Raw genomic sequence first — 27,654 nt, 5'->3', positions numbered from 1 at the left:
TATCATTCTCCACCAATGCTTCATGAATTAATTACAGCCTTTTGAAGTTAGCGAACACTGGAAACAATAAAAGTGCAACGATTTGATGATGTTTGTGGTTCACATTCATTAAATGAAGAATAAAAGTTTTTCCTGACTACTTTTTATTATTTTGATCGAAAAGACTCTCTGAAATAGTAAAATGAACCTCCCCCTTCTCCCCCGTTTTCTTAAACCGAAGTAATCTGAGGTGGAAATTACAATTACGAAACACACAAGTTTTAAGTTTGCTTGAAACAGCCATCCCATAAATTCTGATGATCTATAAAAAGTCTGAACTATTACCTCAGTGATGATTTGGAATGCTCCAAAGTCCCAATAAGTGCGATGCCATTACAGTGATCGAAAATGGACAAAAGGTTAAAAAATCGAAACGTTCCATCAACGAAATTTACGGAGTTTTTAAACAGAACAATCCCAACATGAGAATGGGTCACTCGAAATTTTATTGTATTCGACCAAAGTGGCTCAGTTCGTAACCTGCGAGGGAAGTGTGTTTATGTATTGTGCAACTTTTAAGTTAGCTGCTACTGCGTTGCAACAAATCAAAGGTGTCATGAGTGACCTATTTTATTTAGTAGTATGGTCCGTAGAAAATGACAGCTGTCTCCTTCAAGAATGTGGTGAATGTCCCGGAGTGGAAGGAATGAGTGTGGATTCTGATGAAAATGAAAGTGTTACGTGTGCCACAAGGGAAAACAATGATCTTGTTTTAAAAAAAAAAAAAAAAAAAAAAAAAAAAAAAAAAAAAAAAAAAAAAAAAACTGTGCCACTTTCTGTTTTCGTATTGTACGTTGATGGAAGAATTGTAATTCATGACTACATCAAGAAAATCCAAAGAGAATTAATTGCTACCGAGAAGCATCGTATAAAATTTCAAGATAAAATTCCATTTTACTTCATGTGGACTTCGCTGAAAACTGGACTGTTATTCTGCAAAGTGAAATTCAGAGTTATCACCGGAAAAACGAGCAATTTTCCATCTTTACGACAGAGGTATATTATTGTGAAAAAACTGAGTTTTGTTGTAATAAGCGACTCGGCTCATGTACTCCTAGCCATAGACAGGATTCTAAAAATACTCGAAGAAAAGCGAAAATACAGGCTATAGAAAAAGGTTCGAATAGAAGTGTCTACGATTTCCCAAACCGTGTCAGTGATTTCTGATGGTGTTGCATCCCACTTTAAAAATCGTTTTTAGATCTTTGAGATGCAAACAGGTCCGATAAATCAGTGGTTTTTCAGAGAAAGTAGCCATGCAACGGTTTGGGGGGGGGGGGGAGAAGAGTTGTAAAGAATGTGGCAACGCGACATAACAGGCAAAATCAGAAACACAGTATTAGAACTGCAGAAGAATTCGTGAATATAGTGCAAGTACAAACTCCAGGTATTTCTTTTGTTTTATTGCCTGGAACTGAATTCGACAATTTCCGAAAAAAAAAAAAAAAAAATGCGAGAATGGGAAAGTGTTCGACCGGTAACTGGTATTCAACAAAGTCACCTTTGGCTTTCGAAAAATGACGAAGTTTTTATGGCAGTAACGCGTTTTTATGGAACTAACTTCATGCTTCCCCCAAAATCGAAGCAATTCAAAGTGTAGATTTAATAAATCTGCCAAAAGGAACTTTTGTTACATGCATATATAATAACCAGTGGTGAGTAGCAGAAATATTATGAATAAATCATGAATTACGTGAAGTTAAGTGCTGTTTATGCTTCCACAGGGACCTTCAGCAGGGTGCAGGTTTCCAGAAGAGCATAAGAGAAGTGAAAGTAAGTGTTTTGTGACTATCGACAATGTGCTACGAGTGCACCAACACCTATTGGAGCATCTGGACGGTTAAGTGCCATTACCGAAGACACCAAGCAAGCAAATGATTGGTTCAGGTGGAAAAAAAAAAAATCAGTGAAATTCTGTTTCCGAAGACCAATTTAAGAAAGTGAACTTAAAATTTGTGTGTTTCGTAATCGTAATTTCCATCTCAGATTACTTAGGTTTAAGAAAATGGAGGAGTAGGGGGAGGCTCATTTTACTATTTCAGAGAGACTTTTTGATCAAAATAATTAAAAACAGTCAGGAAAAAGTTGAGTTCGTTATTTAATGAATGTGAACCATAAACATCATCAAATTGTTGCATTTTTATTGTTTCCAGTGCTGCTAACTGTGACATCAAAGTTAACGGAACTTCGCTAACTTCAAAAGGCTGTAGTTAATTCATGAAGCATTGGTCGAGAATGGTATTTGGTGTGTTTATTATTCATGTAAAGTTAAACCATCTGGCAAAATTTCAGAATGTTTTCGAGAAAATATCGCCCAAAAATGGCGATTTTTAAAAATTTGACAATTTCTCAAATGTTTTGCGACGAAACGGTAGCACACAGAAGCGATACATTTTTTTTATTTCTTTTTTTCGGAAAGCTCGTAACTAGGTCTTAATAACCGTGAAAACAGAATTTTAAAATTCGGAACGGAAGTGCTAAAAAAAAATTCGTAAACTTCGACTTTTCAGATAAACTGACGTTCATTTGTTAATTTATGTACAAAAAGATACGCATGCGTAAACCAAACTATAGTAAAGTATAGTTTATTTATATCCCTATGTACATACCACAACAAGAATTATAACTGTACTTGTCTCCATAGCTGAATGGTAGGGCTCCGAAGTTGGCCATTTTCCATGTCTTCTACAATTCATAAATTGTACTCCCAGTCTTTGATGGCCCATTACTTGGCGGGAAAATTTTTTTCGACAAAACAAAAAAATATGGGTCTCTTAAAAACATGTCTAGTTACTATTTAAAAAGTTTCAACAATATCTGAGATGGCGATGGTACAATTTTATTTTATTTTTTTGTTGTTGTTATTATTATTATTATTATTATTATTATTATTATTATTATTATTATTTGCCTAAGTTAAAATGGAAGGCACTGCAAATCAAAGGCGTACACATGCATAAAGAAATCGATTATACAATTGATAATAATTTAGATGAACTTTAAGTCTAAAAGAAACCGATGAAATATCTGTCACTGTTACTATTAAACAAATTGAAAACAGTTTAGAAAATATATCGGAAATATCGATGTCCATTTGCTGATAACGATACTCTCAAAAGTGGCCGATATCACAGATACCAATGTATCGGTACATCCCTAAAATGCGCTTAGTAACGACTTCCGAAATATCTTAAATACTTCCAAAACGTATAAGTAGATTATAATAAACGCAGCATATTTTCGTAAAAGCGTCTTAATGTAAAAATTGCTAAAACATATTTGTTAAACGAACATTTTAGTAAAATAAAATATTAATTATATTATCTTTCTTCTTAAGTTTAGAAGTCAACCACCATTTCACCTTACCCCGTATTGAATGCTAATAAAACCTGTTAGCAGAGTTGGCAAAAACCATGGTTTATTAAAAAAAAAAAAAAAAAAAAAAAAAAAAAAAAAAAAAAAAAAAAACGGTTTCTTTCATTTAAACCAGGTTTTTTCGTTTAAATTATTTTCTTTGTGTATTTATATTACATATGGACAGAAATAAGATTGTTTCGCTTTGGTGTTATTATGCAACAACGGAGTTATGCTGGAAGGGGTCACATAAGCTTAAAGCGGAATCCAATCCGCTTCTCGGCTTATATCCGAGAGAAATTGTCCTCCATTTGGACTCGAAACCGGGACTAATTGGCTAGAAATGCGATGAGTCTGCCGACTCACTCGCGAAGGACTCCTGATAAAAATTCGTTCTACTGATTTTTGCTTACTTGTTAATGTAATTGTCAAGAGTCATTTCTTATAATTGTCAAGTCATTTTAGGACAAAAAGATAAACAGTTGCACAACTGAAACTATTATACAAAATTATGTGTAAATCGGGGAAACTCCTGCCTTAGCCATCGGGAAAATGCCGTTATTGCTTAGCATGTAAAATTTTAAGGTCAGCGTGTCATAATCAGTACGCTAAAACTAAAGTGTTAAATTGCAAATTTAGTATGTAGATATCATTCAATAAAATTAAAACAAAGTCCGGTACAAGCTAATGTCGGCATCTACGTAGGCAGTCGATAAATTTTGCCAATTTCTATCAGTATATTTAAGATACTGATACTGGCTTCTTTCATTCAGGCATACAATTTGGTTTCATTTCGTGTGTTTAGGCTTAACATCCTTAATGTAATACCGAGGTTATCAAGAGGACGACTCGCTTAAAGTGACATCGGAACCGCTACTTGGTTTACACTTGAAAGAAGGGTTGTGCTTCGACCGAGAATTGAACATGGGACGCCTTGATAAAAGATGAAAAGGAGATAAAACTAGTACAGATGGTTTGATATGTGCAAATGTCACCATGAAGTTCACACGATTTAAAGCATTTTCGTTTTTTTTTTTGTTTTTTTTGTTTAAACTTTTTTTTAAAGAAAAAAAACACAGCTGGTTTAAACCAGCCAACTCTGCCTGTTAGTAAGGTAGAATGTAAAAAATAAGCGGAAATGTATTCGTAGATTGTAAACAAAGTTGGAGGGAATTGCCACTCTAATTTATACATTGATTTCATTGTGCTACCAATAACACTCACAAACTTACTTATGTAATATTAAATATATAACACAATATAATACTACAACAATATAATTACATAATCAGTGGTCGACTCACCTGTTACTGAGCATTACATAAGCTCTAAACGCCGGCTGCGGTAGCCTATCGCAAAAGCTTAAATGAGAGCTTAAATTCACTTTATATTTAAACGGCAACGAATACTGGCGTTTTATAGTTGGTTTATCCGTGTCAATTTCTATGGCGTACTGAAATTTGTTACATTTTCCAGGCAAGTCACTAAACAGTAATCTGTGCTTCAATAACAAATCGTACAACTGTTGTTTTTGAAGGTCAACCAAATCAACAATTTCATAAACTTTCATTCTAATTTCATCTACAAATGGAAAGTGATTTCTTATACTTTCATTGACTTCTTCCACATTACAAACATTTTGACCAACTGTGAACTTACCATGAGACTTTTAAATTTCCTCGTCAATTTGCTGGGTTTCTTCATGATAAAAATTATACAAAAAATTTATTTCTGCAGCTTAGTTCAAACGAGTCTACTTTATTCGTTCTACATTTATTCCCTCATCCTGAATAATCTTTCCGAAATGTTCGAACGTTTTACCACTTTCAACTAAGCTACCCATCCATTCTTGTGTCAGCTGTTCTGTAATTTTATTCAGACTTTTTTTTTTTTTTTTTTTTTTTTTTTTTTTTTTTACAGGCATAGGTACATCGCTTTCTTCTAGCTCACTACTACTTGACGAATCAGTATTGTCAATCATTACCTTATTCACATGCAAACTAACTATATCATCAACTCCCTTTTTAATATATTTACTTTATTTTCATTTCCATTACTCTGAAAGGGGACACAGTTAAATCTGCGTTCCTGGGTACCTAATGAATATTAACGCCTTAACCAACGGTAACGGATTTCTCCCCAAATCTAATTTTACATCAGCTAGCGACAGGAATTCCCTATCTAACAAAGAGTTACAATTCAGGTCACTGACAACTATGAACCCTATACTTCAAAGACCCAGTTTCTACACAGAGGATAACCTCATTCGTAACAGATTTTGTTCTCCTTCCACTGTAACTTACTATTAAGTATTCTGCCTTTCGGCAGGTCCTGGAAGTGTTTCTTTCAAGTTTTTCTATCTTCAGCTTCCTCTTTTAACTCCCAATATTTTCTTCTGTTTCTTAAATCATCGATCAGTTGTGTTCTTCTTCTTCCTATTCCTCGCATTCCTTCTATCTTTCCTTCTATGGCAGTATGCAGTAGACAGTTTCCTCGCAAAATGTGTCCATTCCAGTTGGTCTTTCTACGAAGGATGGTAGCTAGAAGCGTTCTCTCCTATCCGTTTTAAAATATCTTCGTTTGTTGCTCTCTGTCCATTTTATCTTCTCCATCTTCCTCCGGTCGAAACCTTTTTGCCAGTCGACGAAGCTCAAACCCATCTCTTCCTTCACATCACGAACTCGTTCTAATATAATTCTCATCAACCCAGTAGCATCTCTGGTGCCTTTTCCTTTCCGAAATCCAAACTGACCTTCTTCGAACATCTCTTCTGTCTTACTTTTACAGCCGCCTGTTCAGTATGCGTGCAATATTTTTTCCAGTGTGAAAAGGCTAATGGTTAGTGGTTCTGTGCTCGCTGCATTTCTGTGCTTTCTTTTTCTTGGCAATGCAATCATTGTAACATCAAGAAAATCCTTTGACCATTCTCCTCTCAGGTAGATCTTGTTAATAAGTGAAGTCAGTACTTACATTGCGTTGTCTCCTAATCCCTTGAGCAAATCTACAAGCATGTCATCGTCTCCAGTGGCCTTTCTCCTTAACATGTCTTTGATGACTTGTACTACTTTACTTTTCAATATACTGGGTCCTTTTTCTTCATCATCCAGCTCTTCCTCTGCTTCGATCGCAATATCTTTGGGGCGATTTTTCTGATCATACGGATCTTTTGGTATTTCTCCCAAATTCTTAGGATTCCTTGATTGTCAGTGACAACATGACTTGTTGATCTTCGATTCCAAACGTTCGTATACTTTTGTTAGCTTTTCCTCCTAATTGTTGTGCTTTCTGATACATCAGATCATATCTGCCGCTCTGTTGAAGTTTCATTATTTCTTCACATATCTATTCCATGCACTTCTATTTGGCTTTGTCCGTCCCTCTTCTCAATTCATTATTCAGCCTTTTGTATTCATTGATGTCCGTTTTCTGCCCTTCTGCGTTCCTCCATCTTTTTAAGCATCGTTTCAGTTATCCATGGTTTTCTCGGTGTTTTTTCCATCCTGCCAATGTTGTTGTGGAGTGTGGCTAGTAGAATCTGTTTAACTTTTCCCCAACTATTCTCTATATTGTCAACCATATCGCCCATTGCACAGAATTTTTCTCCAATCTCTTTCATGTTGCTGTTGATATTTCTTAATCGCGCTAAGTTCCGTTTTCGATTTGTCTTTTTTAAATATATATCGACTTTAACCAGGTTTGCACTTCCGCCATTAGGAGATGGTAATCTGAATCAATATCCGCTCCCGGCAATGTCTTCATGTCTCGTACACTATTCCTGAAACGTTGCTTCACAAGAATGTAATCTATTCTATAGCATTTCTTATCTCCTGGACTTTCCCACGTGTACAGCTTGTTTTTTTCTTTTCTTAAGCCAAGATATCATATTGCCTACCATGGTGGTGTTCAACACCACTATATCATGTTGCCTACAGAAATCGATAAGCATTTGACCTCGTTCGTTTCTTCTACCTAATAACCTACAAGAACAATTTGAGGTGCAGGTTGCAATAGCACATGTGATATAATACTCGAAAACTTTTTCCACATATTAAAACTTAACAAGCTAGCAGATGCCCCTGAATCACATAAATCGAAAAATTCTTCATTTATAATTTTAGTGCTAATTTCAGCAGTGGCATAAAGCGGTACAGTACTTTCGCAAAACTCTTTCGTTCTTCTTCATTAGATGAGACATCGTTATCCCACTGAACTACATATAATTTTTATGTGATCTGACAAAAACAGTCTGACATTCTGAATTAAGTTCATTACTAGAATTAATACAATCTAGATAGTGGAGATATCTCTGCTTAAACACTCTTTACAAGCGGGATAGAGCTGATTAAGCTATTCTTGAGAGAGCTGTCAAAGATAAGGCTGGAGTACCTTGGAACTGTGATCTAAGTAGGGTCACCATTTGTATTATCTAAGATAAATACAAAGACTTCAGTAAGCAGCATGGTTCACTATGATTAATCATTAGCTTAATATTGTGGTGATGTAACGTGATATTGAAATAGATCGTGAGGTGTAGCTTTCGTATTGTTCTTTCTTTGAAACTGAATATATGTAACTGTCAGTCCCGGATTGACTTTTTTAGTCTTCACGATTTCCTGCAGTTATATTTAATAATTAGTGACAATTGGTAATAAATTTATAACTCATTCCGCATTCCATTTTATATGGATAAATATTATAATTAGAGACCGGATGTTTAGGCACTAAAAACCTAGAAAATAAGCAGGCAAAAAGGCACTAAAAATTTAAAAGATAGGCAGTAAAATAGGCACTAAAATGTAGTTCGAAATAATGAAGATAAATACTCAATACCATTAAAAAATAGATTCAAGTCATAAATAATGCTCAAAGAATAAAGAAACATACTTCTTTGTCAATATCTTCTTTTATTGTATATATAAAAACGAAGCTTGTTATGGATTCCATATACACTGGGTGAACCTGGAAGATGTGCACATACTTCGGAAGGTGATTCGTGACATTAAAAGAATACAAAAAGTCCTCTTGCATGTTGCGGAGTTTCGCGTCCCATACGAGTGACAGGGGGGCCAACTTGGAATCGAAAATCGAATCCTGACAATTGGAGCGAGGCATAAAAGTGTGCACGTACTTTAGGAGGTGATTCGTGACATTCAAGAGGACTTTTGTCTTCTTTGTCACGAATCACCTCCCAACATATGTGCACATCTATCTGTTCCGCTCCAATTGTCAATATTCGATTTTCCATTCCAAGTTGGCATCATTATCACTCGCACACGACACGGAATTCGACAAACTACAAGAGAACCTTTCGTCTTCTTTTGATATCATTAATCACCTCGGAAGTATGTGCACATCTTTGAAGTTCTCCCTATGTATATATTGTAACCTACCACGTGCTTGTGTTTACAAACACCTAATATACGTATATATGTATGTATTATTTATGTTATATAAATTATATATTTTCCCAATGAAGGCTTATTTTGAAGAAAATGCATAAAATAGGCAACATTAGGCACTAAAGCAATTATTTAGGCAGTAAAGGTCAAAATAGGCAAAATAGGCAAAATAAAATTGGCTTAAATCGACGGTATAACCCCCTGTATAAACTTTAAAATGTTATTTTTGATCATATCTTTAACGTTACAGAATAGGCATTTTGCCTAACATCCGGTCTCTAAATTATAATCATGAATAACTTTTCTATTATGGTATTACATTCTAGTGTCATAGCATACATGGAATTTAAAGGAGATTCGAGAAAAAGCAGTATGTTATAAATAATTGTTGTATAATTTATTACTTTTTGCAGGTATCATCACCCAAATTTGCTTCCACTTTTGGGTTATTCCTGTGATGGACCACTTAAGTGCCTAGTGTACGAATTTATGAGTAATGGTTCCTTACAAGAACGGTTAGGATGTCAGGTGAGTATTGGTCGTTCTTATAGGTTACTTCCTCTCTTTTTATGCTAAGCTATTACAGATCACAAAGGTTATGAATTCTTTCAATTGAATGATATTTTGTTAATACAAGGCTTGTCAGTAAAGTAAAGATACAAACAAAGAAATAAGATGTACAAAAAATTGTATTGGAGTGCAAAGAAAGCTATACTGGTACAGAGGCTGTGTCTGCATATAATAATTTGGGGGCACAGTGGCTAAGTAGTAGAGAGTTCACCTCTGATACATGGGGTCCCTGATTTGATCCCAGCTCGCGCCAAGGGAGCTTTGTGGTGGGCAAACATAGTGTTCGTGGGTTTTCTCGAGGTTCTCCCGTTTTCTCCCACTTGATTCATTCCACCATTAATTCATTTGTCATCATCACAGCCTGCTTTAGCCTAGCCAGCATGACCGTGGGATGTAAAACCAAAAGATTTCTCCATATAATTGTTGTCCCAACATTTATCCAAACGCGGAAGAAGTTTTTATATCGCAGAATCATGAAACTCCGACGCCTGCATATACAACTTACGTTGTAACTTATTCTCTGACCTTATCACCATCGTCAAAATGCTTGCCACCAAAATATTTCTTTGGGTTCAGGAACAGGTAGTCGCTGAGTAGGAGGTCGAGACCGTATATTGGATGTTTAGGGATGTACCATTGCAAATGCGTCCTCTACTGAATGAAGCCGGTCGGATTCGGTATTGCCATTGCCATTTCCAACGAATTGCAAGACTCAACAGAACACTGACGAATCACTTCCAATCCTCGTTTTATGGATCAGAGTACGGCCAGGTTTGCCACCTTTGGCATACATTCACTCCTAAAGTGCAAATGTGTTTCTATCTTTACTTTCCTAATGACAAGCCTCATGTGTCAGCGTCCACCGCGTTATGTGTAGCTTTCGTCTTAGTTCAAGAAACCAACCCTTTGCTTCATGTCACAGATTTGACATCGAAAAATCTAAACCCGGACAACTTTCCTAATTACAATCCTCTTGATACTCAGAAGCGTAAAAGTGCGTGCGTCTGTATATAATGTGATGATAAAGAAATTTTCAGTTATAACGTTTTTCGTAAAAATTATTTAATTTTGATTAAATTGATCGATTAGTTGAATTATAGTTCAGGGTGTCTTTGAGCAGCGAGTTATGAGACATGATCCTACAGTTTAAATGGAATCCAAACTACATGAGGTCCCATTGAATATATATAGTATTTTTCTTTTGTCTTGTTTGTTTTTTCCTCTTAGTTTTTGGACTCGCTAAGTTGATTGGTGACAGTTTTGGTGCCCTTTATGTCCAAAATGAAACATATTCTCCCCCATGCAAAGAACGGACAATCTGCTACTTTTTACATGAAGTCCTAATATCCCTATACAATATTTGTGTAGCTTTTGTTTTTTTTAAAAATCAAAAACTTGCCTTTCTGTGAGGCAAGCAAACTTTTTCATTATTTTTGAATTTACATGATGCCTGTTTTCATGAAGATACAGATACAAGCTTTTATATTAGAGATTATTTAGCGCCTTCATGTGCTCTTTAATTCTGATGTGTATTTAGGGGCCATGGTGGGTCAGTAGTATAGCACTGAATTTCTGAATTATGATGCGATGGGTCCTTGGTTCAATTCTCGGCCGCGCGAGTGTGTGGTGGACACTATCGTATCCGTGCCTGTTTTCGTATTCCAGCAATTTTTCATAATCATCCTTTTCTTTCGCCTATCCGGCATATGAAACTACTCTTTTAACGACGGTTTTAATAATGTAATTAGTTTCTGTGTATTCACGCATAACTTCAATCTAAATTTTAATTTGGACCATTCTTCTTTTGTTTGAAAGAGTATGCTTTTCCAGTGGTTCCTCGTAATATTCATAAGGCGTTTTAGAAATCCATTAATAAGATGGTTTATTTTTTATTCCTCCTCACGAACACACGTCATTTTCCATTTTGATTAAACTCATTTTTATAATTGATACAATTTTATGAAATATGTTTTATATGTCTGATGCATCTAAGAATGAACAGAAAGATTTACTTAACTGAAAACACGTTATGCTATTGTAGTTCAAGAATTTTGTGCGAGTACATGCTCATTTAAATTCTGGTTTACTAATTCTTCGTGGGGCTTGCACTAAGTTGGTCTCATGCTCAATTAAGTTCGAACCTCTGATCGTTAATTTCAATGGAGGCTTACTCTGGTATTCATTAATTTCATTTGTTCCCGTGTTCACTCAAGCTTGAAGTCTGTAACCTCAAATGGACTTGTGCTTTAGCTCACTTCCCTCAACTGAGCTCGGGCTCACTATCCTCTGTAGGAAAATGGTTTTAGTACTGCGTTTAGAAGCATGGACTACGCATACCGAACGTCTGAGTGCGCTGAAACCATATGATTGAATTACAAAAATTCACAATACAAGGTCTATTGATATTTTTGTGGAAAGCTATTCCGTTACTGCTAATAATTTCAACTGAATTATACAGCAGTCTTATCGAGGTTAAAGGAACAGGAAAGATAGATTCAATAAGTGCTGGAAATTATAACTTTAATGTCATAACCTTGCCCAACTTAAAAAATCCACTCACCTTACACTTGCAGCTATTGTGTTTTGTTGAGGAATTGATATTTTCAATATTTCAGCCCATTTTGGGACTTCAGTCACGAACAGTCATTTCCGGACATAACATCGAGCGAGTACACATACTACACCCGTGCTTCAATAATACAGAGAGGAATGTGGTTGTCCCGGTTTATTAGGGACAAAAATTATCAACTTAATTTATACACGGAATCTGGATCACAGATGGAACGGTATAATCAATGACTAAATAAATTATTAATTTAAGAGAAAACATAAGTTTATTATTCTTTTTTGTACATATGCAGGGCCGGCTTTATGCAACTTGCCACCCCGCGCAATGTCATCATTTGCCGCCTCCCTTTTCCAGAAAGAATAAATCTTAAAAGCCAGGATTATGCTGCCCCGTAATGAACAAGGAAGGGGCGGGAGAGAGCACTTGCACTCAGAAGGGTATAAAACACTACAATCTTGTTGTGTGTGTGTTTTTTCTTTAGATAATACTCTATTATGTTAGTGATAGATTAAGCAAACACACCTGCAGAGGAGGTATGGTAATCCATTTTATAAAATTCAATATCGAGATATATCAGTTCGCAATTCCAGTGCAAGTAGCTCTTTTATCTTTCTTCTTGATTTTCCTTCTACAGCTGCTAAAAAATTAAAAAAATGTTTCCACCTTCAGTGATAAGGAACTTGTTTGTGACAAAGACAAGACTAGATTTCATATCAAAACTGTGATAACTAACTAAATGGAACAGGTGTTCGAAAATTGAGTTCTTATATTTGACAACAATGAAGCAAATTATGACGGGATTTATTTGACCATTTGCTTTAGCACTGTCCATGTGACTAATCTAATGCGACCTAAACATGATTTATGAATGTAGTATTCAGATAGAAGGTCAGCTTAGTAAATTTAATTATTATCAAGTCTGTTTCCAACAAAAAATATTTATTGTAAATAATATAGTTATGACAGATTTTATCGCCCCTCAAAGCTTGCCACTCCTTGCAAATACACGTCTTGCACACATGGTAGAGCCGGCTCTATATATATATCTTAAGTTGGTGCTTCAAGGGATTGTAAAAAGTCTTTCCGTCAACAGTGTTTGGCACATACATTGAACGTCTGCAGTTCGCTCAATGACTAACGGAAGCACAAGAAAATTATTTCAGTTTATCAGAACGAGATTTAGTGATATAATAAAAACAGACAAAATTGAATGAACTCAGGTCACGAAGTTCTTTTCAGTGAGAAGTCGTATTTTGAAGTGGCTTTGTTACGTAATTACAGCAAACCATCAGATTCTAATTACCTCAGTTGAATTTACTTTCGATCTTACAGTGTTAAACATATATAGCGTTTTTTTTTTCAGATACTTTGTTTTATTTAACTACAGAACAAAACAACAAAAATAATGTTCATTTAGTGTTTTCTAGCTTTTGAAGTGATTGTTCGTGACCAAAGCCCCAGATTGGCCTCAAATGTTGACCATAGAAATTTCTAAACAAAATGCAATAGCCTAAGCAAAATACAAATGTAGATGCAAGATAGGTTCTTTTTTTAAAATTTAATATATACCCAAGAGATTCTAGTAGTATGTCTTTTTAAACTTATTTTCCGTGTCATTTTATTCTCGATAGTGAGACATGCATAATATAGTCAAATTTACTATTCACTCACTCTATGGCCTATGGAACCCGGAGGTTCAACGCCGCGTTCACAAAAGCTCTCCACTGACTTCTGTCCTTAGCTAACTTCATCCAGTTTCTACTTTGTATTCCTATCTCTGCGAGATCCATCTTAATATTGTCCTCCCATCTGCGCCTAGGTCTTCCTAATGGTTGTTTTCCTATGGGTCTACCAGTCAAGACTTTGAAAGCGTTTCTACTTTCTTCCATTCTAGCTACATGACCTGCCCAATTCAAATTTACTATTAGAAACCGATTTGTAGATATTACATACATTTTTACTTTTTATTAGATATTCTGTCCGTTCATTCTTCAATGAAAATCTGTGCTCTTTCTACAGGATGGAACGTCTCCTTTGAACTGGGGATTACGCTTGAGGATAGCGACAGGTACAGCGCGGGGAGTTGTATACCTTCATACGGCAGATATGAACAACCCTCTCATCCATAGAGACATTAAGAGTGCCAATATTTTATTAGATCAGCTATACCAACCAAAGGTAACTATTTTTTTTTTTTAATATATATAATTTTATACAGAAAGCTTCTGAATTTATAACGATAACATTTATAAATATGTATATGTTGATATGGACGACAGTCTGTAACGTGTAATAGCAGTTTTTTCTATGGCCAGACTTGAACATTTAACTTGTTAAGTTTTATGGCCAGACATGTATAAATATGTTTTTCTATACAGTTCAGAAGTAATACGCAGAGACGGCATTAATAGTGTATGTATTCTCAGTTATAAAGAAGGAATTTTGTAAAAACAGAGAGGTAAACGCAGAAAATCTTCGGGAAATACATCAGTTTAAATATATATTATTTTGTATATCATTCAAACATTTAGTGAATAAACGACGTTTTAAGTAGTTTCAGAAATTCTGATATAACGAACTTAGGGCAAAAAGGATGTTGCATATTTGACCACTTTTATTTTCCATAATTTACAAGATATATACATTACAGGTGCTAGAGATAACCAAGTAACAAGTAACGGATATAATTACTAGTTGTAATATACAATTTGAAAATTAATTTCAGTTAACGATGTTATAATCCACTTCAATATTCCGTTTGCTTTCTACCGTACTGGAAACGTCATCGGACAGTTAGGTATATTCAGAATAACATTTTGACTGTTTCTATTTTACGTCCTGCAAAGTGCTTCTAGATTTGAAAAGAATTCTAATTACGTAGATTTCGAGATAAAGATTTTTACATACCTGACGATGTTTCCGGCAAGTTAAAAAGGAAACGAAATGTAGAAGTAGGTTATATGAATACAATGGTAAATTACTTCATTAATATAGAACTCGTTAAAATATATTTATTTAACGTTAAATTGTTGAATTAAAATTAAAAATGGATTAGAATTAAAATCATTATAATACATAAGAAGTGTTTTAAAAAATACTTACATTTAAAAATTAAGAATTAAAAAAAATTGAAGCTAAAAAACAATAGAACAGAAAAGCCCTTTGGCTCAGTGCTACAAGTGCTCTGGTATGTGGGATCTTTGGTTCGATTCCAGCTTGCGCCAAGTGGGTTTTGTGGTAAATAAGTACCGTGTGCGCGGTTGTTTTTTTTTTTTTTTTTTTTTTAGTTTCCTCCCACTTTGTCCATTCTACCATTTCATTCATTATCATTATCGCTGTATCCTTTAGTTTCGCAGCATAACTGCGAGACGTTAAAGAAACTAAAAGAAAAATTAAGGTGGCTACTGAATTTTCGTAAACTCGGACCTCATTTCCTTGCTTGTAAGGTGCTTGATGAAGCACTAGAGTTACTCGCAACAGACCCTACATTTCACGAATGATGTCCAGTGGCCGCGCGTGCAAGGGGAAATTGAGCAGTACTCAGTGAAATCAGTGGAATATCAATATGAAATTTGACGAAATCTGAAACTGTTGGTGTCTGTTGGGGACTGTAGCATCATTAGATGGTCGATTGCTATCTTCAGTTCGCGTGAGCTCGATTTGATTTGTTCCATTTCTGTCTGAATTTTTTAAATTTATGGTGGTATACGGGGGGGGGGCGTAAAATCTACTGTATGGTTCCTTTGTACAGCAGAGCGTGCTAATTAAGAATACCTAATAAAAAAAATAATGAAACCTTTGAGTTTTATGCCGTGTGGAATAAAGGAGACGAAGATAATGAGAAATTAATGAAATGATGGAATGAAGAAAGTTGAAGGAAACGGGAAAACACACGTACATAGTGTGTGTCCACCTCAAAGCCGACGTGGTGCGAGCTGGGATCAAACCAAGGACCTCACGCCGCAGACTTTAAAAAAAAAAACTTTTTTAGATTTGAAATGTTCGTATAGTTTATCTTTATAGAGATTATAAAGAATTTTTCAGTGGACAATGTGGTATTTCAACTGTTTGATATAGGTTGAGTTGAGGACAACCATCAGTATTTTTTACATAAAAATATCAATTTTCGGACAGTTTATTTTCTCTAGCCGTTACGAAAAGTGTTTTTCAGTGGAAACACGACATATCACTAACTCGTAAATTTATTTATAGATGACGCAAATATACAAATTTTGAGGAACATTATGCTATATTGTAGCAAGAAAGAAATTCTGTAGTAATTGGTATATTGATAATGGCAGGTAACATTTGGTGGACAATAGAAAAACGCTACGGAAAAATCAGTTGCTACTATGCTAATCTTTCAGTCACAAATGGAAAATGGGCGGTTAGCAGTACGAACCCGTGCCGTGAAGAAAACACCCCTTTTTTTCGTTTCATCTCTTTTATTTCTCTCTTTAAAATTCTTCTACCTCCTTAAGTCTGTTTCGTCCTCTCTCTCTTTCCTACCGTCATTTCTTCTTTTTTCAGCCCCCTTTCCCCCACAATGCAAGGGGGAGGAAGAAGAACTGGCATCTCAGGCCGTTTCCTTTGTTCCGCACTCCTTTCATGTTTTTTTTTTTTCTTTCTTCCTACCGATCTCTTCTTTATCCCTCTCCAGAAAGAACGGGCCGCGGTGGCTCACTAGTAGAGCGTTCACCTTTGGTGCATGGGGTCCTTGGTTCGATCTCAGCTCGCACCAAATAAGCTTTGTGGTGGACAAACAGCATGTGCGTGGGTTTTCTCGGGGTTCTCTCGTTTCCTCCCACTTCCTTCATTTCACCATTTTATTCATTTCTCATCATCGCCGTCTCCATTAGCCTAGGCGGCATAACCGCGGAACGTAAAACTTAAAAAAGATTTTCCTTCTCCTGAAAGAAGAAAAGAAAAGGAATACCTACGAAAAGAAAGAAAGAAAAGACGAAAGGAAAGGAAGAAGAAGGGGTTTAGTTAAGTGACCGTTAGAAAAAGAAACAATAAATGCAATCTACTAGTTAACACTGTTTGTTTTTACGTATACGAGACATAAATAAGTAGTCTGTTGTAGCAGAATAAAATTCATCAGTTATTGTTGACAACGAAAGGCCAACAAGCCTTTTAGTGCCGTAAGAAACCTTTTTTTTCGGTTTTCTGGAAACCAACGCATGGAAAAATTACTCCCAAATATGCCATTTTGTTCATTTCGATCTCCTCTATTGACTGATAGGTGTATCGACGTCGGACATTATTTTAGTTAGGCAGAAATTAAAGATGAAGGGTTAATAATCATTTTGAGTTATACTTTATTAACCATACTATGTGCTGTCCTCTTACTAATGCCATATTTTATTTCATTTTTTTTACTCCATCTAACCAATACATCATGTTTCGGAGGGTTCATTTCACATGTACATAGTATTTGTGTAAGATTTTATATATATATAAGCAGAATACCCGTCCTTCGCACGAGGAGAATACCTTTCATTTCGGACATAAAGTTTGAATTTGGATTTAACGGCATCGAAAGTGTTACTGCTCGTCTTAGCGACCCCAAATTATGGATTCTGCACTAATATCAGTCATTTTCGACCATTTCTATATATGTATATATATCCCTCTCCCGCAAGTTGCGGAGCTGAATTTGGATTTACATGGCATGGGAAGTGTCACTGTTCATCTCAGCGACCCCCAAAATTATGAATTCGACACTAATATCGATCATTTTTAAATATCTTCCCCCCTGGCCCTTCCCTACGTTGCACCGTCAAAGTGAAATGATAAAAAACGTCCCAGGCCCGAACCTCGTCTATGTTGAAAATTTAATCGAGATCCTCTGGTGGTTCAAGAGTTATTAAGTCACAAAGGTAGCCACTCTCATTTCTATGTACGATAAAACATTTCTCGTATATAAAACAATATACCTAATGCAGAGTTGTTTTGACGTATAATTAGCATCATACTAAAGGCCTGACTACTTCAGGAAACATGTTAGTCGAACTCTTTACTATGGCACTAATGACGCGTAAGAACGACTCTGCATAAGGCCCTATATGATTTACAGAAGTGATTGAAAATATAGGGAAAATATTTTACATTGTTACTAAGATATTTCTAAATATTCCTTTACGCTATTAAGTTTTTTCTCTATTATGTACGTTTTTAAGCTTTGTTTAAATTTATTCCAAATTTTCTCCGTTTTTATATAATGAATATTTTATTTGCCATATGTCTGGGGTCCTTTTGTACCAGTGATTATCTAGTAAAAGTAAGACTTTTTGTTTTGATCTCTAGTGTTGTAATGATGATTTTCACCTCATCTTCATTTTACGTTAGACTGAAAACAGCTGCTTCCTATATGTAAACATATGGAACTGTTAATATTATTAACTTTTTAAAGTACGATTTGGAACTTGTATAATGTAAACTTGCAATGGTGCAGGCAGCCTGTTTCCTGGTTAATAAAAAATTTCTTTCAGCTGTGTTAATCCAAAATAAAATGCCATATCCGTAGTAGATTTGTATTAAGTATTTTAACACGTCAGCTGCCACGTGTATTGATTTCCATACACACGGCTCCTTCATGTAGCGCCTTGTGTATGGTTTTCCATACACACAAATCCGTACCTTATTTCACTAAGGGCGGTTGTCACAAAATCAAGTTTTTCAGGAGAAGCAATAAACGAAATCAAGGTGTGAACTTTTTATTAATTTTACATTTCTCTTGAAGGTGCAATGTTTTACGCATTATATTATGAATACCTATTTATTTGAAGTGATATTAAAAGCACCTTTATGTTGGTCTGAATTAATAACAATGCCAGTTTTAGTATTATTATTACAATTAATGGACATCAGTCTTTAGTTTTCTTTCATTTCATTCGGCGGGTGTCCAATATCATGCATTGTAACTACTTTGAAAATAATACAAAAGTGGATTACAACATGAAAAACAATACAAAAGTGGATTACAACATGAAAAACAGTACAAAATGGATTACAGCATGAAACACAATACAAAAATGGATTACAGCATGAAACACAATACAAAAATGGATTACAACATGAAAAACAATACAAAAATGGATTACAACATGAAAAACAATACAAAAATGGATTACAACATGAAAAACAATGCAAAAATGGATTACAACATGAAAAACAATACAAAAATGGATTACAACATTCTACTCTTTTCTTAGAGTTTGTTTCTGCATGAACACTGCTACGTTAGTGTTAAGTAATGAATTATGAATTAAATCTAAGATTGTTACCTATTACGACACGTCATTAGCTGTTTCATCGCTGACACTTTCTGGGAATTCCGCAGTTTCTCCTGAATGGGGAAGGAGTTTGAAGAAACTGTGAAAGCTGTGCGGGATCCACTGGAGCATCTTCATAAGGTCATTGTGTTTGGAGGTACTGATAGGTGTTAAGGTTTCCCTGCATGGGGGGGGGGTATATTTTCTGGTAAAGTCAAAGGTCTTCTTGGGTATCTTCTGAAGTCAACTTCTTTAGAATCTTTTTGGAAGCTTGTTGTGTATTTCATGATACCGAAAGTGTCATTTGAAACTTGTAAATGTACAATTTTTGACAGCAGAACTTGTTCTCCATTACTGTTCTTCTTTCTAGAAATGACGGGAGACGAGCCTGATTTTGCTAAAAATGTAAAAGTCTTGAAAATCTTGAAGGTTCATCTCTGTAACATTGTATGGCTTCTTTTTCCCACATGATATCAGTTGGGCCCAGTCATGTGTAACTATGACAGACATAGTGGGTAAGGTTTTCTTCTTTCTTTCAATGACTGCATGTACAGAGTCTGGTTTCATGTGAGTGTTCCCACGTAACAAATATTTGTGATTAATTGTTTCCAAAGTTGGGTGAATATGTAGCAACCAAAAGTATAATAAAATAAGCATCATGTTTCTATTTTGTGATGCGCAGTTATCAGACCAGACAGTAATGAATTTCAATCAATTTGGCAAACACTGGGCCCATTTTACAATGCACGATGCAATCTCGTTCCCTCCACGACCTGCAGTTGACTCATCCCAAATCATGCAATGGTTTTCCTGAGTTATTACATCTACAATAGTAAGATTTAATGTCCAAAGTTTTCACAGATAAAATGATTGTGCATTACTCAGGTTAGGGGTAGTTAAACATTTTTGTAGATCAACCATAACCACAATCTCATGTGACTCAGGCAGTCTGCTTCTTATTTTGCCTTTTTTTTTTTGTGTGTGTGTGTGTGTGTGTGTGTGTGTGTGTGTGTGTGTGTGTGTGTGTGTGTGTGTGTGTGTGTGTGTGTGTGTGTGTGTGTGTGTGTGTGTGTGTGCGTTGGTGAACCCGCCAATCTTTGTAGGTCGATCGGTCTACAGAGCAGCACTCTGAGCAACTTTTGCAAAGCGAGCATTTTTTAGTGGTTGCTCAAAATGTTTTTTACTTTTAGCGCGTTCAGGACCCTTATAGGGGTCCCCCCGCGAGTTCTTTTGACTCCGCTCGTTTATACGGATACAGCCGGTTTGTGTGTGTAAAGTGTGTGTTCAGACTGAAAAATTTCGTTTCTCGATCGGTGTGTATTCCGACGCAGTGCCATCTACGTGTGTATTCCAAGCAGGAACTAGAGCAATTCAAACTCCCAGCGGCTGCGTTCACCATTGTTGCCAATCAAGTATTTGTTGAAACGTTAAAGAAAAATAGCAGCTATAGCAGAGGAATTATTCAGAGTAAGGACTGGGATATGAATATTACGTAAAAATAACCCTATGCCTAAAATGCTTTTTTTACTGGAGCTGAGGAGAGGGAGAGGGGAGGGAGACGTGTGTATATAAAAATATATCTATATATATAAAATTGAAAATCACTGTGTTTGTGACTTTAAATCTGCTGAACCGCCTGAACGATCTCGACCAAATTTGTAACACGGATGAGGTTCAAGGCCGGGCTGGTTTTAGGCTATTCACTTGGATGGTAAAAGTGAGGGGTGAGGGGGAGTGGTTATAAAAAATAAATAAAACTTAATAACTCCCGAACCACTCAACCGATCTTCATCAAATTTTCAACATAGATGAGGGTTAGGCCTGGGATTGTTTCTATAATTTAAAATTGACTGAGCAACGTATGGCGAGAGAAGGAAGGGGAGGTATAAAAAAATCAATTTATATAAGACTGAAAGTGACTATTTTTGTAACTTAATAAATCTTGAACTATGCGACCGATCTCATTCAAAGTTTCAACATACATGAAATTCGAATCAGGAAATATTTTTGTAATTTCACTTTAACGGTAGATCCTAAGGAAGGGGGTGGGGAGAGGCACATGATCAAAAACTAATAAAACTAAACTTTTGAACCACACAACCAATCTCGATCAAATTTTCAACATGTATGAGGGTCGGGCCTTGGGTGCTTTTTATCGTTTCACTATGACGAGACAGCATAGGGGAGGGAGAGGGGGAGATATATGTAAAAAAAAATAAAAATGACTGTTTTTGTGACTTCATCACTCTTGAACCACCCGATCGATCTCAATCAAATTTTCAACATGCATGAGGTTCGTATCTGGAAACATTTTTGTAATTTCACTTTAACGGTAGATCCTAGGGAAGGGGGAAGGGAGGGGAACGTATGAATAAAAACTAATAAAACTAATAACTTTTGAACCACCCAACCGATCTCGATCAAATTTTCAACATGTATGAGGGTCGGACCTTGGGTGTTTTTTATCGTTTCACTATGACGAGCCACCATAGGGGAGGGGGAGGGGAGATATATGTAAAAAAAATAAAAATGACTGTCTTTGTAACTTCATCACTCTTGAACCACCCGACCAATCTCAATCAAATTTTCAACATGCATAAGGTTCGGATCTGGAAACATTTCTGTAATTTCACTTTAACGGTAGATCCTAGGGAAGGGGGAAGAGAGGGGAACATATGAATAAAAACTAATAACTTTTGAACCACCCAACCAATCTCGATCAAATTTTCAACAGGTATGAGGGTCGGACCTTGGGTGTTTTTTATCGTTTCACTATGACGAGCCACCATAGGGGAGAGGGAGGGAGAGACATATGTAAAAAAATAAAAACGACTACCTTTGTGACTTTATCACTCTTGAACCATCCGACCGATCTCAATCAAATTTTCAACATACATGAGTTTTCGGGCAGGGATTACTTTAGGCTACTCACTTTGACGATGCAACGTAGGGGAGTGGAAGGAGGAGAAATTTAAAAATGATCAAAATGACCAATATTAGTGTTGAATCCATAGTTTGCGGGATCGATGAGAAAAACAGTGTTACTTCTGATGCTGTAACAATCCAAGTTCAGCCCTGATAGTTGGAGAGGGGGAAGTTGCAACGTAGGGGAGGGGAATAAACATTAAAAATGATCGGAAATGGCTAATATTAGTGTCGAATCCATAGTTTTAGGACTTGCTGAGATTAACCGTGACAATTTTGATGCCGTGTGCCGCAGCACGGATAAGGGGAGGAGGAGCTATATATAATAATGATTGAAAATGACCAATATTAGTGTCTAATCCATAGTTTTCGGGATCATTATGATGAACAGAGACATTTCCGATCCGGTTTAAATCCAAAATCAGCTCCACAAGTTGAAGGAGAGGGAGAAATAGATATATTAAAAATGGTCGAATATGTCCACTATCAGTAGAATTTATAGTTTTCTGGGTGGCTTAGATGAACAGTGATTCTTTCGATCCCGTTTAAATTCAGATTCAAACCTTCAACTTGGTTGAGGGGGAGTAAAAGGTTTAAAAATGATCGAAAATGACAGATATTAGTGCTGAATCCACATTTTTGGGGTCGCTCAGATGGACGGTGACACTTCCGATGACATGGGCCGCAACATGGGGGAGGGGGATATAATGATTCGAAATTAGAGTTGAATCTATAGTTTCTGATATCGCCGAGATGAACAATGACACTTCTTATGGTGTTAATTCCAAATTCAGCCGCGCGTCTTCTGAGAGGGGGAGAGGGAAATAAAAAATAACCCATATAGTGTCGAATCTATAGTTTCCTGGGTCACTCAGATGACCGGTGACACATCCAATGCCGTGCCGCACAACATGAAAGAAGAGGGGGGGAGATATATATATAAAAATGTTCAAAATTATCCGATACTGGTGTCTGATCCGTAGTTTTTAGGGTCGCTGAGATGAAGAATGACGCTTCCGATCCCGTATGAAACCAAACTCAGCCCCGTAGCTTGGGAGACGGGGAGATAAAATGATCGAAAATGATTAATATTAGCGTCGAATACGTGATATTCGGGGTCGCCGAGGTGATCAATAATCTTTCCGATGCCATTTAATTCGATGCCATTAAAAACGAAAACAGCATATTTCACGGGTACAGAACACGTGAGATATGGAATTGTGCATTTAAATTTTCATTTCACCCAGCGAAGCGGGTATATACTAGTAAAACTTCATAACTTTGGAACCACCAAACCGACCTCATTCAAATTTTCAACATGGATGAAGTTTGGACCTGGGATGACTTTTATCATTTTAGTTTGACGGTGCAATGTAGGGAGGGAGAGAGGGTGTATCAGACCACCAGCCTTAGACATTTTTCTCAGCTTCTAGTGCACGTAGACGCTGGAAACAAAAAATGAATGACCAAATGGTACATGAAGAATCAAATGATGATACTTCCATATCCAGTGGCGTAGCGGGAATACACCAACGGGGGTCAACTCAAAATTTTTTAATGGAAAATTGTATCAATTTCGATTTTTTAGAAGTAATATTGAAAAAGAATTAACTTTTACGGGAAACACTCTTCGTTAAATTCTACGGTTTCGGATTTACGTCTGTTATTTGTTGTATTGCTACTATCAGACCACCCGGTAAACTCATTTTTCTGTTCGTAGTGTACGCAGAGACTTCAAACAGAAAATGAATGACTAAATCGTATCTGAAGAATAAAATGGTGATACTCCCATATCCAATGGCGTAGCGGGAATGCATCAAAGGGATCAACTCCAAAATTTTTAATGGAAACTGGTATCAATTTCGACTTCTTTGGAAGTATTACTGATAAAGAAACAACTTTTACGGGAAACACTTTACGTCATATTCCACGGTTTGGTATCTACTTAAGTGATTTGTTGTTGAATTACCACTTCAGACCAATTGCCATCTCAGGCATTTTCCTTTGTTCATAGTGCACACAGACACTTCAAACAACAACAAAAAACCGAATGACAAAATCGTACGTGAAGAATCAATGGTGATGCTTCTATATCAATTGGCGTAGCGGGGATACATCCACAGTGGTCAACTCCAAAATTTCAAATGGAAAATGGTATCAATTTCGATTTCTTTGGAAGTATTATTGAAATAGAAACAACTTTAACGGAAAACACTTATCGTTAAATTTTGCGGTTTGGGATCTACGTCTGTTATTTGAAGTTGAATTGCTACTATCAGTCCACCCGGCAAAGGCATTTTTCTCTGTTCGTAGTGAACGTAGACACTTCAAAAAAACTGAATGACCAAATCGTATGTGAAGAATCAAATGATGTTGCATCTATGTCTAGTGGCGTAGGGGGAATACCTCTACGGGGATCAACTAGAAAGTTTCAAATGTAAAGTATCAATTTCGATTTCTTTGGAAATGCTATTGAAAAAGAAACAACTTTTACAGTTAACGCTTTTCGATAAATTATACAGTTTAGCATTGTCTGTTCTTTTTTGTGGAATTGTTACTATCTGATCATACGTCCGAGGCATTTCCCTCGGCTCTTGATGCACATAGACACTTTAAACGAAAAATGGAATGAGTAAATTGTATGGGAAGAATGAAATGGTGATTTCATATTCAATGACGTAGCGGATTACCTATACGGTCCGTCATCTCCAAAATTTCAAATGTGAAGTTTTCTTTTTCGATTTCTTTGGAAGTAAAGTTGACAAAGAAATCTGTCTTATTTCTGTTGGCATCTGTATTATTTGTTGTTGAATTGTAATTACAGAACAACAGTTTTACTTGGCAATGACTCCAAGACAACACCAAATAACTCATTTTCTGTCAAATATTCTGCTGCGGAAACTCTTTACAGCATTTAGTATCAAACGTTGCGACAAATTTCGTGCAAGTATCAACGAAAACAAAATTACAAGACAGTATGTAGTTTAAATTACGGGGTTGAAACCATTTAAAACAGAGAAACACTCTTTGATTATAAGAAAACTACTTATGAAAGAAATTTGGATGTAAAGTGAAAGCAATAAAAGATCAAAAGAAATCTAAAGTTTCAGACTTATGAAACTTCTGCCACTCTGTCGATCTTCTTAAAGTTCTCATTAACTTTTGTATAGACTACATTTTAATTGAAATCACTTTTCGGAATTCACTGCACGAATCATTTTTCAGGAATAGTACAAATAAACAAACTGAGGATAAATAAATAAGGTGAACAGCAAATTCCGAACATTCTTACCAATATATCGTACTTGGACCAAAATTACTTACAATAAAGGTTCAAAGCATCGTCCAGCACGTGCGATGCATATGCGAATGTGTACCGGGACATTGTTGACTTCTTTTAACACTTAGTTTGCACTTAGTTCGTGACAGCCTTTACGAATCCTCTCCATTATATCCTCCCATGTAGTAGGACAGTCTTGGTAAAACAGGTCTTTGACATATCCCAAAAAGAAAAAGTCGAGCGGAGTCAGGTCCGGACTTTGCTACTTCGTTTGCTGAAGTCACTTTTTCTTTCAATTTACCTCTTATATGGTATCGCAGTCTACACAGTTCTTTTGGTGAATGACGCTAAACGTCTAGCGATTTTCTGGCAATGATGATAACTGTTCACTACTGGAGAGTTCTTTACTAGTTGATGGACGAGAAGATTCTGATATCTCGGTCATATGTGGAGAACGGATTCGCTGCAGACGACAAACAAGAAATATCATCCTTTTCCTCAACCCCTACCGAAGTTGAACATTGTGGGTCATCACAATTAGTCCTAATGTATAATTTTACAACACGAATCAAGTTTACAGAGTGATAGTCGAGCTTGTAAATATCTGAGGGTTCAGTGAATATATTTCGGTGCACTCGAATCTATTCAGAGCAACATCCATGCGACACATGTTTCAATATTCCTCTGAAAAAAGTTTAAAGCCGTAAATTAGTTTGAAATAAATAGTTGCTAGCTTATTCTCAGATAACGACAGTAGCAACACTATGCGGCTTAGCTGCAATGCTTTTGCCTCTACCGAAGTCGATGGTTATAAGTAGCTTAAGATTAAAAGGTAAAATCTTCTATCCCACAGCGGCCTAGGGTGGTAATTTAAATGATATCTTTCTTACTCATCGCAGTTTCAGGAGATAGTATAGTTGTATCTCTTTGCTTATTGCAGCCTCCGGAGTAGGTAGTTATAGAAATACTCTTTTGCCTATTACGGCAACAGAAGTTGGATTTAAAGAAATCTCCGTAACACAAAAGGATCTCAGAAATAGTTTAGGAAGGTTAGCGATCAGCACTGGAACTTATTCTTCTGTCCACTTGAGGTCTTCTTTTATGGCTGTCCTCTGAAGGGGAAGTTCGTGAGGAGAGTGTTGGCCGCATTCGATTTCCCTCGGAACCAACTTCGCGTCTTTCTGGTATCCTCCTTCCACCGTCTGTTGGTGATTATGTTGTGAACAGAAAACATGTGTTCGTTAATGAAGCACGCTTTCTAGTACTTGCTTACACCTGACGTACGGAACCTTACAGCCCTCACAACAGAAACAGAATCCAGAAGATTATTTGAAAAATACAAATATTGCTCTAGAAACATCTGTTAAGACGGTTCTATTTCCATGGCAAAATCCTTGATATGTGCCAGTAAGAAGGAACATAAGCCCGTAAAACTTTGCAAAATTTTCTTTTGGTGGAATCTTGAATTCTGTATTTTTGGCTATTATTGCTGAGATTTTAATAGAATTGTCTGATATTAAATATGCGAGAACATTAAGCTCTGAGTTAAATTAATTTGTCTTAGGTGAAGCACAAAAATTTCTTAAATTTAAAAATAAAATTTCTATAGCTATTGTTGAAAAGTATGACTCCCAGCAAGATATCATCAACAAAAGATCTTATTCGTTTATCAATGTAAAATCATCCTAGTTCCAATTAAGAGAGCTTGCATGGTAGTTTTATGATCCATCACGCATATGAGAATTTTGTAAGATTTTCTTGTGTGATTGACCTCGAAGGTCATGTATCAGCGGCTTCTCGGATGGAGCAAGATTTGGTGCTAGCTCGAGGAGATATCTAAAGTCATTATGTATTTTTTGCCTTTCAAAGTGTTTAACACATACTCAGTTGACTGGAATGGCACCCACAGGTACTTAATGTATGTTTTGCACTGCTGTAAATTCAAAACAATTCTAAATGCGTTCCTATTTGATTTCTTGGCAATAATCTGTGGCGAAGCGAAGCTATTATCGTCTGTGTGTCGTATAATTCTAGCATTATTGAGTTCTTGAATTTGTTGATCTGCCTGATCTCGAACATTCATTGAAACAGGGAGATCTGTTCTGGAACACTGCCGACTTAGGGATTCTTGTTTTGTGATTGTAGCCCTTATAATGTCCAATGCCGTCCGGAGTGTATAAAAGCATTTTATATTTTTATAATAACTCGTGAATGGCCTGTTTCTGCGACTGGTCTAAATTA

The 27,654-nt window shown here is 36.1% G+C and overlaps 1 protein-coding gene across 2 annotated transcripts in view; it reads left to right on the top strand.

Annotated features, from left to right (window-relative positions):
• Positions 1 to 27,654, top strand: part of LOC145690854 (interleukin-1 receptor-associated kinase 4-like) — a 119,300-nt gene that overhangs the window by 52,082 nt on the left and 39,564 nt on the right. For both annotated transcript variants that reach the window (XM_081766221.1, XM_081766220.1), the window contains exons 5-6: positions 9,206 to 9,320; positions 13,951 to 14,109. In XM_081766221.1, coding sequence (XP_081622347.1) covers positions 9,206 to 9,320; positions 13,951 to 14,109 — 274 coding nt within the window. The remainder of the gene's footprint in view (positions 1 to 9,205; positions 9,321 to 13,950; positions 14,110 to 27,654) is intronic.

The sequence above is a fragment of the Thermobia domestica genome, chromosome 7 (genome assembly GCF_964235325.1).
Source record: "Thermobia domestica chromosome 7, izTheDome1.hap1.1, whole genome shotgun sequence".
NCBI lineage: Eukaryota > Metazoa > Arthropoda > Insecta > Zygentoma > Lepismatidae > Thermobia > Thermobia domestica.
The sequence above is the reverse complement of the archived record's forward strand: the minus strand, read 5'-3'. Positions and strand labels throughout refer to the sequence as shown.